This window comes from Pelophylax lessonae, assembly GCF_965119305.1.
Source record: "Pelophylax lessonae genome assembly, chromosome: 4".
Lineage (NCBI taxonomy): Eukaryota > Metazoa > Chordata > Amphibia > Anura > Ranidae > Pelophylax > Pelophylax lessonae.
This window is the reverse complement of record NC_138771.1, coordinates 547259517-547274678: the sequence shown is the minus strand read 5'-3', so window position 1 is coordinate 547274678 and position 15162 is coordinate 547259517. Positions and strand designations below refer to the sequence as shown.

The 15162-nt window shown below is 42.9% G+C and overlaps 2 protein-coding genes across 2 annotated transcripts in view; one reads left to right on the top strand and one right to left on the bottom strand.

Annotated features, from left to right (window-relative positions):
- The window catches only part of NCAPH (non-SMC condensin I complex subunit H), a 207752-nt gene that overhangs the window by 113330 nt on the left and 79260 nt on the right, over positions 1-15162 (bottom strand). The gene's annotated exons all lie outside the window — the stretch shown is intronic.
- Positions 1-15162, top strand: part of LOC309554161 (uncharacterized protein) — a 128652-nt gene that overhangs the window by 94619 nt on the left and 18871 nt on the right. Inside the window, exons 11-12 of the mRNA XM_082255768.1 lie at positions 3995-4118; positions 4391-4570. Coding sequence (XP_082111894.1) covers positions 3995-4118; positions 4391-4570 — 304 coding nt within the window. The remainder of the gene's footprint in view (positions 1-3994; positions 4119-4390; positions 4571-15162) is intronic.

The following is a 15162-nucleotide window of genomic DNA, read 5'->3' as shown; positions in this document are numbered from 1 at the left end:
CCAAATAGGAACGCTTCGACTCAGGCCTAGGCCCTGTCGTGAGAGACGTTTAACTCGCGGGGCCAGTCCCCGTCCAGTGGGACTATGTCGAGGCCGACCCAGCACGGAGCTAAGGTCTGCATGCGCTCGTTGGCCGGCTGGGGTGACCACTGGATCTATACATTCAGCCCTGTCGCCCAGATCCGGCATCTGGCTTGTAGATCTCACAGGAAAAAATGAACTAAAAAAACTTTGCCAGGACCAGGGATCCCATCAGGGAACTAGGTCCTTACTCCTGACTAGACAGATTAAAACTGACATCCTATGCAGGAAGAGAGAGGGTGTACCCTCCGGGACTGCCCATAGGCGTAGCCAGAACTTTTTTTCTGTCTAGTGTCCTACTCCTGTAGGGGGCAGTATAACCCTACTGATATGCATCAGGAACATCAATGAACGCTAGAGAAAACACATTTGTCACAGCAATTGACCAATGTAATGGAAATGCTATATTAACTTTTTGGCCTCCTTTTCCTTCCACTCAATTTGAATGGAGGAAACCCAAACAGCTAACCACCAGGAATAACTACACAGAAATGTGGCAAGCAAAGCAGAACTTCCTGTGCCATCTTATCATCCACTTGGATTCCCTCTGAATTATCAACCTGTATCATGGCTTAGCTCAAGTAGGTAAAATCAATACAAAAAATCGGCGCTAATTCATGTGGAAAAATCTTGATGTGAAATAAATAGTGTCCAATTCTATAAAATAGTGTCCCTAAAAAATATTTGATTATGCAAGTAGACAATGATGTGCAATAAGTGTAGATGTAAATAATAATCTTCAACAATAAAATGTGCAAAAATATTGTAGAAAAAACGAGAAAAATGAACGGTACAGATGGATAAAAAAAAAGTGTAAATATAATGAATAAACCAAATATGAATGTGTCCTATGTGCTAGAAGTGATAATTTAGATATATCCAAAACAATAGGTGCAATGATGAGGAAAAACTAAATTATAATATATGATGTACAGATGGAAAAATTCCAAAAAAAAAAACTTCTAATAAACGAAATCAATCAATTATAGATAAAAAGTCCATATAGTGAGTAGTTAGAGATATCCCAATTAAGTGAATAAACAGAAACTTTGTGAATCAACACCCAAAATTTCATGCAGAAAAAAATGTTGTCTGGTGATCGTGAGCTAAATCCAACATAAGTGTGCACTAGCCGCTCACCTCACTGCACACTCAATAGAGCGTGTTTGAGAATAATCTCAATCAGACCAATGGTTGCCTCCGGGATGGATCTCCTCCGGATGGATGGATTAATGGATGGTTGTCACCAAAAACAGGGGGGGGGGGGAGGTCCTAGCTTCTTAGTTTCTTTCTCCTTACTCCTCTATGTGTCCTTCCCAGACCGCAGACTTGCTAATGGTGATCAAATGGCTCCCAGTTCACGCCAATATTAGTCCACATTCCTCAGCTTGTAGGAACAGGCAGAAATGTCACACATTTGTCACAGTAATTGACCAATGTAATGGAAATGCTATATTAACGTTTTGGCCTCCTTTTCCTTCCACTCAATTTGAATGGAGGAAACCCAAACAGCTAACCACCAGGAATAACTACACAGAAATGTGGCAAGCAAAGCAGAACTTCCTGTGCCATCTTATCATCCACTTGGATTCCCTCTGAATTATCAACCTGTATCATGGCTTAGCTCAAGTAGGAATGCAGTGGGGTCAGGAAACAACTTAAGGACCGTAGGCCCAGCAAATTCACAAATTAGCTGCCCGTACATCAGATAGAAGAGAGACAGCTCATTCTGTGAACTTCTCCAGTGCTTTAATTTGTCACAAACAAAGAACTATGACCTGGGAAATGTATGTGTGCCGAGCAGCCTCGATAGAGAGGGGTTAGGTAGACAGTGCATCCGCAGCTGCTGCTAGAGGGCTGGCAGGGAATGGAGCCCATCCTGGCTCCTGCAATGATTTAAGGGAAGGAGGGTGGCCCCTGGAAGCCGCATATCTACGGTAGAGATGCAGAGATGAGTAGAGTGGCAACCTCAGCATGGACTCCGACCAGGCCACGCCCCCATCGCGTTTCGCTGTGAGAGCTATGGGAGTTGCTAGAAAATGGGTCGAAAGTATTACAATAAGCTCAATTTTAAATTTGTCTGAAATAAAATATTGTTCAAGTTTACATGGTCACTTCACAAATACGTCTTTGCTGTAAGAGTTGTAATTTTCATGTTTTATTTTTATAATTAGCATGGTTATTGACAGATGTGTCATTGAGAACTAGGACTGATACATCTAATTTTCTTCAAATGTCTCAACTCTGACTCACAATGATCACCTTTGATCATAATGATCGCTTGGGCCAATGAATGCATGTAGCAAAGATACAGTGAAAAGCTTTGGTATTTCCTCTCCATGTAGAAATGAAACGATTGGCTTTCAGGTAACATGTATTCAATATTTCTGTGTAAAAATTACTTCCAATGTGTGAAAGTGCATTTTTCTGCATGTGTATGAACATTGATTGGTCCAAGCGATATTTGAGTTAGTGGCATTGCTTGCTTTCATTGGGCAATGTATGAATAACCTTATATCTAATGGGCAGCCTGGCAGTCTCTATCGGGAAAGAGGACTAAAACTGGAACAGACAGAAAATGGAGCAGTTGTGCATAGTAACCATTTAGCTGCTAGCCTCACTTTGTTCAGTTTAGCTTTGAAAGCAAGAAGCTGATTGGTTTCCATGCACAACTGCTGCAGATTCTGGCTGCAGCTGTTTTAAAATCGCTTCTATGGTTCAAGATTAAATGCATGTTCGCGTGAACATCATCCAGGAAGTCTATCTGGTTCTCCATCAGTCTGGAGAGTTACCACATCTTCCCATGTACAGGATTTAGTCATCATGAGGTTGTTTTGTGCAAATTAACTTTTTAGACTGAACAAAATTCTTTGCATACCATTATTTCTTTTTGTGTCTAGGCAAGTTAAACTTTAGTTAATGTGATATTTTCTGGTTATAATATACTGTATGTATTGGTACTTACCAGAGAATTCAATGCCACCCTTTAAACACCCCACCAACTAAAGTGTACAGTGGGTAACGTGCAGACTGTGGATGCTCCCATTTTGCAGGCTGCACAAACAATTGCAAAGTTGCAGGCAGCTCATAGGGACCTTCCATGTTACTAGTGACTGATTAATTAGCTATAATCTTATAAATCATAACAGAGTTCAGAATGGCTGCCTTCACTGTGTACAGCCATTTTTATGAAAGTGTACCTGTCCTCACCAAATAGTGATGCTTACAGTATGTGCTACAACAAATCAAAAGGTACTAATCATCCCAGGATAGGAATTACAGGAGCCAAAGAGCCAATGTGCATGAAAATATGGCCTTTCCTATTCATATGAATAGCTCTGTTTACTCTGAAAAACCCTGTGGAATATCTGATTGCTGAATAAATGAATTCAATACATTTTCTGGCTCCTGGATTTGACTGTCTGGTCCCAGCATTCTTTGTCAAAGGGCTACTGTGTTATATACAAACAGCCCAATAAGGCTGCAGAAACAACAATAACAATATGCTATTAAGCACAGCAGCCAATCAGATCAGTTGCTATGGATTACTGCATTTGCACGTTATGAATGTTCTTTGCGCTGCCTTAGTAAATAGAAAAAAAAATGGATTGCTGCATTTTGCATATTATTAATGCTCTTTGCACTACCTTAATAAATAATAAATGAGCCAGAAAGTGACGTCATTGAGTCAAAAGAAACAAACAAACCTTTTCATCGACCTCAACACAAAAAGGATGATTACATTTTGCGTAGGCAATGAATATATACCATTTGCACGGAAATCTGTCACAGTGTAGCTGTGCAGCTGTTAACTGCCTATCTGCTGTATTGTCAGTCTGTGTCCTCTTTATGTTCTTGAGCAAAGGGCTCTTAAAAATCTACGGATGAAGCGCTCATCTAATGTATTTTGCAGGCGTCAAGAGCTTCAGCAGTTGAGACTGTTGCAGAAAGAAGAGATGAAAGCCCAGAGTCAGCTGGAGCAACGAATGCAGAGGGAGAGGGAGATCATGTTCCGTCACATCGAGCAGGAGATCATAGTAAGAAGTGTCACAATACATAGATGTTGATGATGCTGGCGTGTTCCCATAGTAATCCCTGAATGCAGGATATCAGGGCACCATCAAGGCCAGATTAGAAATGTTTACTGGAATCTGTTGCATTGTGTTTAACTGACAATAGGGAAGATCTGATATAGATGAGGAAAGTGCTTGATGGTTTTACCCGAGAATCGAGAATCATTGCAGAGATTAGTCAGGGTTAAGCTTAGGCCTGCATGTGTTCGGTGTTAGTGATCATTTTGCACTCCCAGGGAAAGAAGCAGTATTATGAACGGGAGATTGAGGCCCTGGAGAGACAGATGGAGCAGACACGAGCACGGAGGGAGCAAGAGCACACCAACCGCCTGCGACAAGATGCACTACGTCTCCGAGCTCAGCACCAGAAGGAGAGGAGCAAGAAGAGGGCAGAGCTAAAGGACAAGGTACAGGAGGTGAGACTGCTCTCAAAACATTTGTCTTTTGCTTTCCCATTGTAACTGAAAAAAAAAAACCTTAACATTAATTGTAACGCATAGGAGAAATCTTTGATGTGTTGTATAGCTTAGTGCACTATTGCTGAAAGAATCAACAGGAAAATCTGCTTGTCTCTTTCCTTAGTGCCTCTAGGTGCTTATCTCATCTATCAATATATCTAAAATAAGTTGTGTCTGTTTTCCACTTGGCAAATAATTAAATTATGTTTTAAATGTCCAAAAATTGTGCTTAAAAAAAAAAAAAAAATGACAGCTGTACCGAATTCTTATTATACAGGATTTAAAGAGCATCGCCAGTTTATGCAGTGCTTTACAGAATAAAGGTAGACAGTAGCATTACAATAGAATTCAAGACAAGATTAATTGCTAACTGGTCTTTTTTTTCATGGATATGGGAATACTAGACACAGTGACATCTATTCACTAAAGCATAATGTTCAGTATTGTGCATTTTTTGTTACGTTTTATAAATAAAATTCTATATTCAAATCGCTAAGGGTTTTTTAACATTATGCATTACGTCAGCTCAATAATACGCTGTGCTATGGGGCTGGCGCACAAAGAATTGGATGTGGCCCCTTTTTCAACTACAGTGCACCAAAAATGAAGGCATGTGTATTGTGGTGCACTGCAGTGTGAGTGCATTGCCCATTACTGTAATATTGTGTTGTGGTGCTATTCAAAACAAAAATGGCAACCCAACGCATGGCAGTTTGTGTTTTACTGTGCATGGTGGTAATGCGTGTTGCGCCATTCATACAATGCATAAATATGAATGGACCCTTAAGGTCTTATCTTATGGATCAGTTAAATTTAAAAATATACATTATAAAATATAAATGTTTGCTATATTTTATGTACACAAATTCTAATACTTTAAATAATTATTTGACACCTGTCAGGAGCTAGCTAGGTTTATTGCATTCCCTAGAACAGTGTTTCTCAACCTTTTTTACGTCGGGCGCCCTTGAAAAGTATTTTTAGTCTTGAGGCACCCCTGCCCAAGGTTTGATTCACGTTACTGTGTATCGCAGAACACGTGCAGAATCGTGCTCATTACTGACACACAGACAAATGCTCTGCTCTTTAGGGGTGCCATTAATTCTTAATGGCACCCCTAAAGAGCAGAGCATTTGTCTGTGTGTCAGTAATTAGCACAATTCTTAATTCTTAATTAATTCTTAATGGCACCCCACACTTTGGCAAACATGGGGTGCTTTGGGTGCGGCACAAGTTTAAAAAAAGGGTCAAGGACTTCTTTCCCTGCATTTCTGCTGGTAGGGAAGCCTATTGAAGCCCTACGCGCAGCACACATACAAAACACAGGGCTTGTTCACATGTCAGGTTGGAGGGGCAGTAAAATCACATGGTTGAGCTGTCTTTACTACCCCTCAGCTGCTCCCCCTTTAGCTGCAGATGCAGCATCTGGGGATGTACACATGTGGTGGCTGCAGCTGGAGGTATACCCAGGGTGAATGGGGCTGCACTGCAACCACCCTGCAACTGTGTGCATGGTTGCGGTGTGGCGGTGCTGCATTTCCGGGCTTAAAACAGGTGGTAAGAAGCAACATATTGCCTCTTTACTGCCTGCCAAATGCCTCTGAAAAGTGATGTAAGCAAGGATTGATTTGCAAAGGAGCAGCAGCCCTTGCTGCTATCAGAAACAAGCCCTAAAAAGCAGTTCTGACAGTATAGGAATGGGGGTCAGGATTAAAAGTAACATACACACACACACACATATATATATATATATATATATATATATACACACACAAACATACACACGCACACACATACACACAAAAAAAATGTGCAAACACACATGTATACATGCACACACACACATGTACAGACACACACTTACAAATGCACACACATGCATAAACATGTATACAGGAACACACGCAGACACATGCACACATACAAACACAAGTACAAACACACACACACACACACGTATACATGCACACATAGACATATACAAACACACACAAACACACGTACACATGCACACATACAGACACATGCACACAAGCACATGTACAAACACATGTAAAAACACGCACACAAGCACATGTACAAACACATGTAAAAACACGCACACACATACAAATGCACACACATGTATACATGAACACACACAGACACATGGACACATGCACACACATACAAACACATGCATACCCTGCGACGAGCCAGAACCGCAGGGGTGACACGTGAGGTGCACGGTGGGCCGATGAGAGACAGCAATAATACAGTTCATCGGTTTACTCACGGTTAGCAGAAAGCCTCCCTGGGCTGGTCGCACAGTGAAGAGGAAGACAGCACGAAATCCTCCGGGGCACGCTCTGTGATAGGGAATCGCCAGCCAAGATGGTGGTTGAGGTGCCCGTGATGACAGGGGTGTTTAGAGTGCTTGTGGTGGCTGGGTCCCTTGATGGTATTTGTCGTGACGCCAGTACCGTTAATGGTGGTACAACCAGTTGTAATAGCAATAGTGAAGAATGAGGTAGACAGTGGTAGGATACAACTCACAACTTTTACTGTGACTGGTTTTGATTGCAGTACAAACATCCAGATAGAATACAGTCTCTGGGTAAATAGAGGAATTCTGCAGATCCACTGTTAATAGGCTTTAGTAATTCTGGACTCAGGCTGTGGTTCAGTATAATGCTCCCTTGTTTGTGATCCCTTTTGAATCCAGTGACATTGGTGAGGTTGCCAGTGGCTAAGAAATCCTTCACCTTTATTCTCAAAGGTCTTGCTGCCGTTTGGTGGCTTTTACCCTTTGATTTAAGCAGTTCCAATTTGTCCCTTCTCTGGACTGACCTTCTGTCACCTTCACATTCTCCTCTGTACACTCACTTCCTGAACTGAACAACTGACCACAGATAAACCTGAGCTGGGATAGATATCCCAGAGTGGTGCTATCCCCATCTTGTGGTGGGAAGTATGAAGCACACTTGACCAGCCTATGAACAGGGATACCACAGGTATAGCAATGCAAAATGACATGCAATATAGCGATGACAAAGAAGTAAATACATTTGCAGTTCCCACGTGTCCTGAGTGGGATGCTGCATACCCCCATGGTAAAACGTGTGTCGACCTCGACACATTTTTGACTCGATGTTGTGTCTTCCTGTAAGATATAAGAGAAAGGGAAAAGCATGCATGCATAGGAAATGACAACATAACCCCATTCTTGTACTTCTTGTATCTGCAAGTAAAATGGGTTAGGCAAACATATCTCAGGCAACAACGAAATGTGTCAAAAAGGGTGTAGTTTTTCCTCTGAAGACTGGTGATGTATGGCAAAACCAGAATAGTCCATGATGAGATGGAAAAAGAAAAAGAAAACAAAAATAACATCTCATGAGGCTCACAGGGTATGAGTCCGTTCCCTGGGCACAGGAAAAAAAAATGTCAACAGAAGAATATCACGGAGGCTCAGGTACGTGAAAGTCTATCTCCGGGTGCAGGCTTGAACGTTGCAAAACAGTAGGTAAGTAGTCCTTTTAAAAAGTCCTTTAAAGGAAATGAACATATCACAAGTAAGTCTTCTTCTCACTCTGGAACTTCAGATGATGTAAGGATGCATTCAACGATGAGATGGCAGGGTTGGTAGTTGTCTTCATGGCTGCTGGTGTAGGAAATCCTTAAAACGGACAGGTGGTTGTCCTCTTGTAGTCCTGTCGGATCTTCGTAGCGGCTGAGTTTCTACAGGTCTTGTTTCAAGGGAACTTGGTGTCTCTTGAGCTGTAGTAGACACTTCTTGAGATAGCTCTTCTGGTTGAAGTGTGGTTGTATTGGTCTTGGCAGGCACTAAGATATTGAGCCATGGTGTAAGGAACCACTGTAAAGGATCAGAGTCTAATAATGCTTTTCCAAAAGACTGTAGTGGACCCTCTGAATCAGATGATTTTGTAGGCTCTGGTTCTATGGATTGAGTTTCCTCTTGGACAGCTTCTTCTTGAAGAGTTTCTTCTTGAGTACTTTCCTTGAGACATAACTTAAGGCGATTGCGATGTACTACACGTGATTTGTTCTCTTTAGTGATCTCATAAGTATGAGTCTCTGGATTGCGAATAGCTGTAATAGTGTAAGGTTCTCTCTCCCATTTGCTATCTAACTTGCTGGTGCGATGGTCGTTTTTTAACCACACATGGTCACCTATTTTGAGAGGTTCTGCTTTGGCAGATTGGTTATAATCTTTTTGTTGCTTTTCATGAGCATGTTCCATGCGATGTTGAACAATTTCTTGTGCATCAATTAGACGTCTTTGGTGCTCACTCACCCAATCAGTCTTTGGTAGAAGGTTGATTGCATCAGGCACTTGTACGCCCAAAGTATGGTCAGCAGGTAGTTTACCTTGTCGGCCAAACATGAGATAGTAAGGTGTATACCCAGTAGAACAGTGAATGGTGTTATTGTAGGTGTACATCAATTGAGGCAATAGAGTAGGCCAATCACTTCTTGTAGCAGGTGGTACTGCTCTTAACATCTCAATTAAAGTTTGGTTCATTTTCTCACAAAGTCCATTCCCTTGGGGGTGGTAGGCTGTGGTCCTGATTTTCTGACAATTGTGAAGTGTACACAGTTCTTTGAAGAGTTGCGACTCAAAGGCAGATCCCTGATCTGTAAGGATTCTTTCTGGGCATCCATATGGCAATAGGAAATGTTTCCAGAAGGCATCTGCAGTTGTTTTAGCAGTCAAGTCCTTGACAGGTACGGCTACAACAAATTTGGTATAGTGATCAATGATGGTCATGGCATATGTGTAACCTGAGCGACTTGGTTCCAGCTTCACATGGTCAATTGCAACTATTTCTAGCGGTGTTTGGCTTACAATAGGATGTAAGGGTGCTTTTTGGTCATGTTTTTCATTTCTTCCAACAGCACAGTTGGAACATTCTCGACACCACTTTTCAATGTCTCCCCTCATCCCAATCCAATAGAATCTTCTACGGATGGTAGCTTCTGTCTTCTGCACACCAAAGTGTCCCGATTGGTCATGGTACATTTCAAGAATGATTCTTGCATCTCGGCGTGGTATTAAGATTTGGTATAGACGATCCCAGGTAATTGGGTCTAAAGTTCTTCTTAATAGTAGGCCCTTCTGTAGGAAGAGATGTTTTCTGTGTCTCCAAAGTTTTGACAATTCTGGATCAGCATTTCTTCTGCGAATTCTTTCAGGTGTTCTTCCGCTGGTGAAGAAATCTTGCAGTTCTCCCAACACTCTGCTTTCATTTTGCAGCTTGATCCACCTTTCTTTGTCCACTTGGGATCTTGGATCCACTTGTTGTTGAAGGTTAAGAACTTTTCTTCCTTTGATGGTGATAATGTCTTGTTGGGCAAAATTTTTGTAAAAAGCTGGCATTTCTACCTCTTCCCAAACATCTTCCTGTGTAGTAGGGTCTTCTTGGGTAGGCAGACGGGATAATGCATCCGCATTTTCATTTGCTTTTCCTGTTCTGTATTTTATGGTGAAATCGTAGTTAGCTAGGCGTGAGGCCCATCTTTGTTCCAATGCTCCCAACTTGGCGATATTAAGATGTGCTAGCGGGTTGTTATCTGTGAAGGCCACAAATGGTGTTGCGGCAAGGTAATCTTTAAATTTTTCTGTAACAGCCCACACGAGTGCGAGGAATTCCAATTTGAAGGAACTATAGTTTTGGTCGTTTCTTTCAGTACCTCTAAGAGATCTACTAGCGTAGGAAATAACTCTTTCTTTTCCTTCTTGTATTTGCGACAGGACAGCTCCCAGACCTTTCTTACTAGCATCTGTGTAAAGATGAAATGGCTGCTGGTAATCTGGATAGCCTAGGATTGGTGGTTCTGTTAACTTCTTCTTCAGGAGCTGGAAGGCAATTTCTCTTTCTGTGTTCCATTCAACTGGTATTGGAGACTTTTGGTACCTCTTAGGATGTCCTCTCAGAAGTTCTAATATTGGCCCCGCAATTTGGGCAAAATGAGGAATAAAGCGTCTGTAGTATCCTGCGAAACTGAGAAAACTCCTCACTTCTTTCACTGTAGTAGGAGTAGGCCAATTTCGGACTGCGGCTATCTTCTCTGGATCCGGTTTAACACCTTCAGAGCTTACAATATGCCCTAAGTATTTGACTTCTGACTTCAGTAGATAGCACTTAGATGGTTTGACTTTGAGTCCATGTTTAATAAGGACTTGAAAAACTTCGGCCAAATGTTTCAAGTGATCTTCATAAGATTTGGAGTAGATGATGACATCGTCTAAGTACAACAGGACGGTTTCAAAATTTTTGTGTCCTAAACAACGCTCCATTAATCTTTGAAAAGTTCCGGGCGCATTGCAAAGTCCAAAAGGCATGCAGTTGAACTCAAATAGGCCCATAGGGGTGGTAAATGCAGTCTTCTCACGATCTTCAGGTGCCATTGGTACTTGCCAGTATCCACTGGTTAAATCAAGGGTAGAGAAGTAGGCTGAAGATCCTAAAGCTGTCAAAGATTCCTCTATGCGTGGTAAAGGGTAAGCATCCTTGTGGGTGATTTGGTTAATTTTTCTGTAATCCACACAGAATCTGATGTTACCATCCTTTTTACGGACAAGGACTAGAGGTGCAGCCCATGGACTATGGCTGTCTCTAATGACATTGGAGTCCTTCATCTCTTGGATCATTTGCTTTACTGATTGGTACATAGTTGGTGGTATAGGCCGATATCTTTCCTTGATCGGTGGGTGTGAACCTGTAGGGATGGAGTGCTTGATGATATCCACTTCTCCATAGTCTGTAGAATGCTTACTGAAGGCATGGTGAAGCTCCTTCACAATTTTTAGTACTCCCTCAATTTGGTTTGCTGGTGTGGAAGCATCTCCCACATGAAGTTCTTTCCACCAGGATGTGTTTACATTTTGGTCCTGTGGGTTCTGTCTCTTGGTAATTTCTTCTGTGGTAGCTGTAGCCACACTGATGACATCTTGAAAAGTGACTTGGATTAGCTGTGCGATAGGACGGTGTTTTGTTAGTGTTACACTGCTATCACTCAAGTTTAGGAGTCGAATAGGCACTTTACCTTCAGAGACGGTTACTAGGCTTCTTGCAGCTCTAACTAGAGGATAGTCTTCCAAAACAACAGGCTCTACCAGGGCTTGGTAGTCTTGACCTTGAATTCCGACTACAGCTCGGCACCACAGGAGAGTTTCGATGTTGGGTTTGAGGATCACAGGTTGCTTATCCCGGATGCGGGCACAGCAAATTTCTCCTTTTTCGTTGGTGAATCTCTGTTGTGCATTTAGTACACGGATGGTTTGTTGGATCACCTTCTTAGAATCAGGAGAGGCAGTAGGCACTGACTGGTGCAAGGCTTCTAGCATCTCAACATAACAGTTCCTGAGGACATTCATTCCTAGGACTATTGGAGGGTTAGGGTTATTGTCTCTGACTTGTACCACAATAAGGCCTTGTTGAGGTAGTGTAGTTCCTCCTACTTGAATGGTAGGTTCCCAATAACCATGGACTGGTACGGGTTTGCCGTTACTGGCTATGAGACTCAGCCAGGATTCTGGAGGCTGGGTAAGCTGATTTTGATCCCAGTATTTTTCAAATGCTGCTTGTTGGATAGTGGTGACTTGGGATCCGGTGTCAACAAGGGCAACAAAAGGAACTCCATTTATTTGAAGTGTCACTTCTGGACGGGATCCAACGTATCTTGGCATCCAGTGGGGATCTTCTGGACCTATTGGTTTACCTCCCGAGGGGTGGTCCTTGGCCTCGGGGGTTTCCCGTTTAACTGCCAGCAGGTTGCTTCTGTATGGCCTGGTTTGTGACAGTACGTGCAGATAGGCCGCTTAGGGGTACTAGTGCGATCAGGGGGGCGTCCGCCCGAATTTCTGGAATAAGTCTCTCTATAATTAGAGGGAAAGAGTCTTCTGGACACAGGTTTCTCATCCTCTAGCATTAATGGTTTCTCCCATTGTTCCAACTTTTGGTGGACTTTCTCCAGACTTTTAGTCAGGAAATGGACTTGCTCAGTCAAGGCGGCAACTGCGTCAGGAACTGGAGCTTGGGTTGCCTGACTGACTATAGGTAAAGACTTTACAGGGGTAACCAGCTGTAATACAGGCACTTCAACAGATCTAACAGGTTCTGTTGGCGGGCTTTTCCCTAGTATGCTGATAGCTAGTTCTTTGAAATCTAAGAAGGTAGCTCCTGGATGTTGGGCGGCTAACATTCTTAGCTGGCTCTTTAGATTGTCTGTATTGACGCCCTCAATAAATTGTTCTTTCAGGGTTTTGTCCTGATTCTCTGCCTCACGGGGGTCTACTTGGACAACAGCTCTAAGGGCTTCCTGCAAAGATAATGCAAAGTCTCTGAGTGACTCACCAGATTGCTGTTTCTTGCTGAAGAACCTCATCTTGACCTCTGACATGGTTCTGGGTTCAAAGGTGGTGTAGAGACGTTCAAAAATCTGCTCCATGGTCTTTCTCTCTGAGCTTGGCCAAGATTTCACTTCTCTGAGCGCAGCTCCTTCCAATTGCGCAAGAAGAATCTCCATCTGTTGCTCTGAGGATACAGGGTACAATCTGAACACAGCAAGAATTTTTTCTTTAAAGTCCATTAAAGTATGAATTTCTCCAGAATATCGTGGGAACCAGGGGGCCCCAAAATAATAAGGCATGGTTAAAGGCATTAAGCTTGGTGCTGCAGCAGTTGGTATTGCACTGCGACTTACTGCGGCTGATGCAGGGGGTCCGCTGAGGTCAGGCTGCACGTCATCTTCCTGCACAGACATGGTGACAGCAGGTGAATTATAGTTAGGTAAGTCAAATGCGTTTTTAGACACTTTTTGTGCGGTGTTGCTATGGGCAACCGCTGTCTTGCGGGTGTATGGCCCTTTAAGAATTTAATGCCGGCTGAATACAATGCTGCAGCAAAGTTGATTTTGGGTCTCTGGCAGCGTTCCTGCTATTAGTGCTCCTTATAGTTAGTAGAGGCAAATGACTGGTTGCGATTACTGCTCGGACGGCAAGCAATGCGATTATTTTCTCTTCTTTTGCTCGCATGCGAAGTCTCGCGACTTCTGGGGCGTGCGCTTGTCACACTCTCCTCCCAGGATTGACACAGCAAAGGTAAGGCGGGCTGGCCGGACAATTTTGCATAAATGGGTGGCACCAAACTTTCCCGCTCTGCAGGGGGTGTCACTAACTTATCCACAGTGATGGCGCAGAAATTTTTGAACAAGAAGGTCTCCGGCAGCCATTTTAAGTGAATGGAAACAGTCAATTCAAATACAGCAAGCAGTTTTGTTGACACACAAACGTCCGATTTTCTCACTTTGGATGCTGCGATTTTTATGCTGATAACTGGGATAACAATTCCATGCGACTTTGAAACAGTTTAAACAGTTCTGTGGCCCCACACAGCATGCAATAAGTAAATGGTCTCTCAATAAAGCAAAGGGGCTTATTCTGATGCAACAGTCTTTTAGATAAGGCGCAGGGGTTAATATCCTGTTCGTGACGCCAAATTTATATGCGACGAGCCAGAACCGCAGGGGTGACACGTGAGGTGCACGGTGGGCCGATGAGAGACAGCAATAATACAGTTCATCGGTTTACTCACGGTTAGCAGAAAGCCTCCCTGGGCTGGTCGCACAGTGAAGAGGAAGACAGCACGAAATCCTCCGGGGCACGCTCTGTGATAGGGAATCGCCAGCCAAGATGGTGGTTGAGGTGCCCGTGATGACAGGGGTGTTTAGAGTGCTTGTGGTGGCTGGGTCCCTTGATGGTATTTGTCGTGACGCCAGTACCGTTAATGGTGGTACAACCAGTTGTAATAGCAATAGTGAAGAATGAGGTAGACAGTGGTAGGATACAACTCACAACTTTTACTGTGACTGGTTTTGATTGCAGTACAAACATCCAGATAGAATACAGTCTCTGGGTAAATAGAGGAATTCTGCAGATCCACTGTTAATAGGCTTTAGTAATTCTGGACTCAGGCTGTGGTTCAGTATAATGCTCCCTTGTTTGTGATCCCTTTTGAATCCAGTGACATTGGTGAGGTTGCCAGTGGCTAAGAAATCCTTCACCTTTATTCTCAAAGGTCTTGCTGCCGTTTGGTGGCTTTTACCCTTTGATTTAAGCAGTTCCAATTTGTCCCTTCTCTGGACTGACCTTCTGTCACCTTCACATTCTCCTCTGTACACTCACTTCCTGAACTGAACAACTGACCACAGATAAACCTGAGCTGGGATAGATATCCCAGAGTGGTGCTATCCCCATCTTGTGGTGGGAAGTATGAAGCACACTTGACCAGCCTATGAACAGGGATACCACAGGTATAGCAATGCAAAATGACATGCAATATAGCGATGACAAAGAAGTAAATACATTTGCAGTTCCCACGTGTCCTGAGTGGGATGCTGCAACCCATGTATAGATGCACACATATAGACACATACAAACACACACACACAAACACATATACAAATACAAACACATGTATACATGCACACATACAGACAGACACATACACACACACACATGCATACACATGTATACATGCACACAT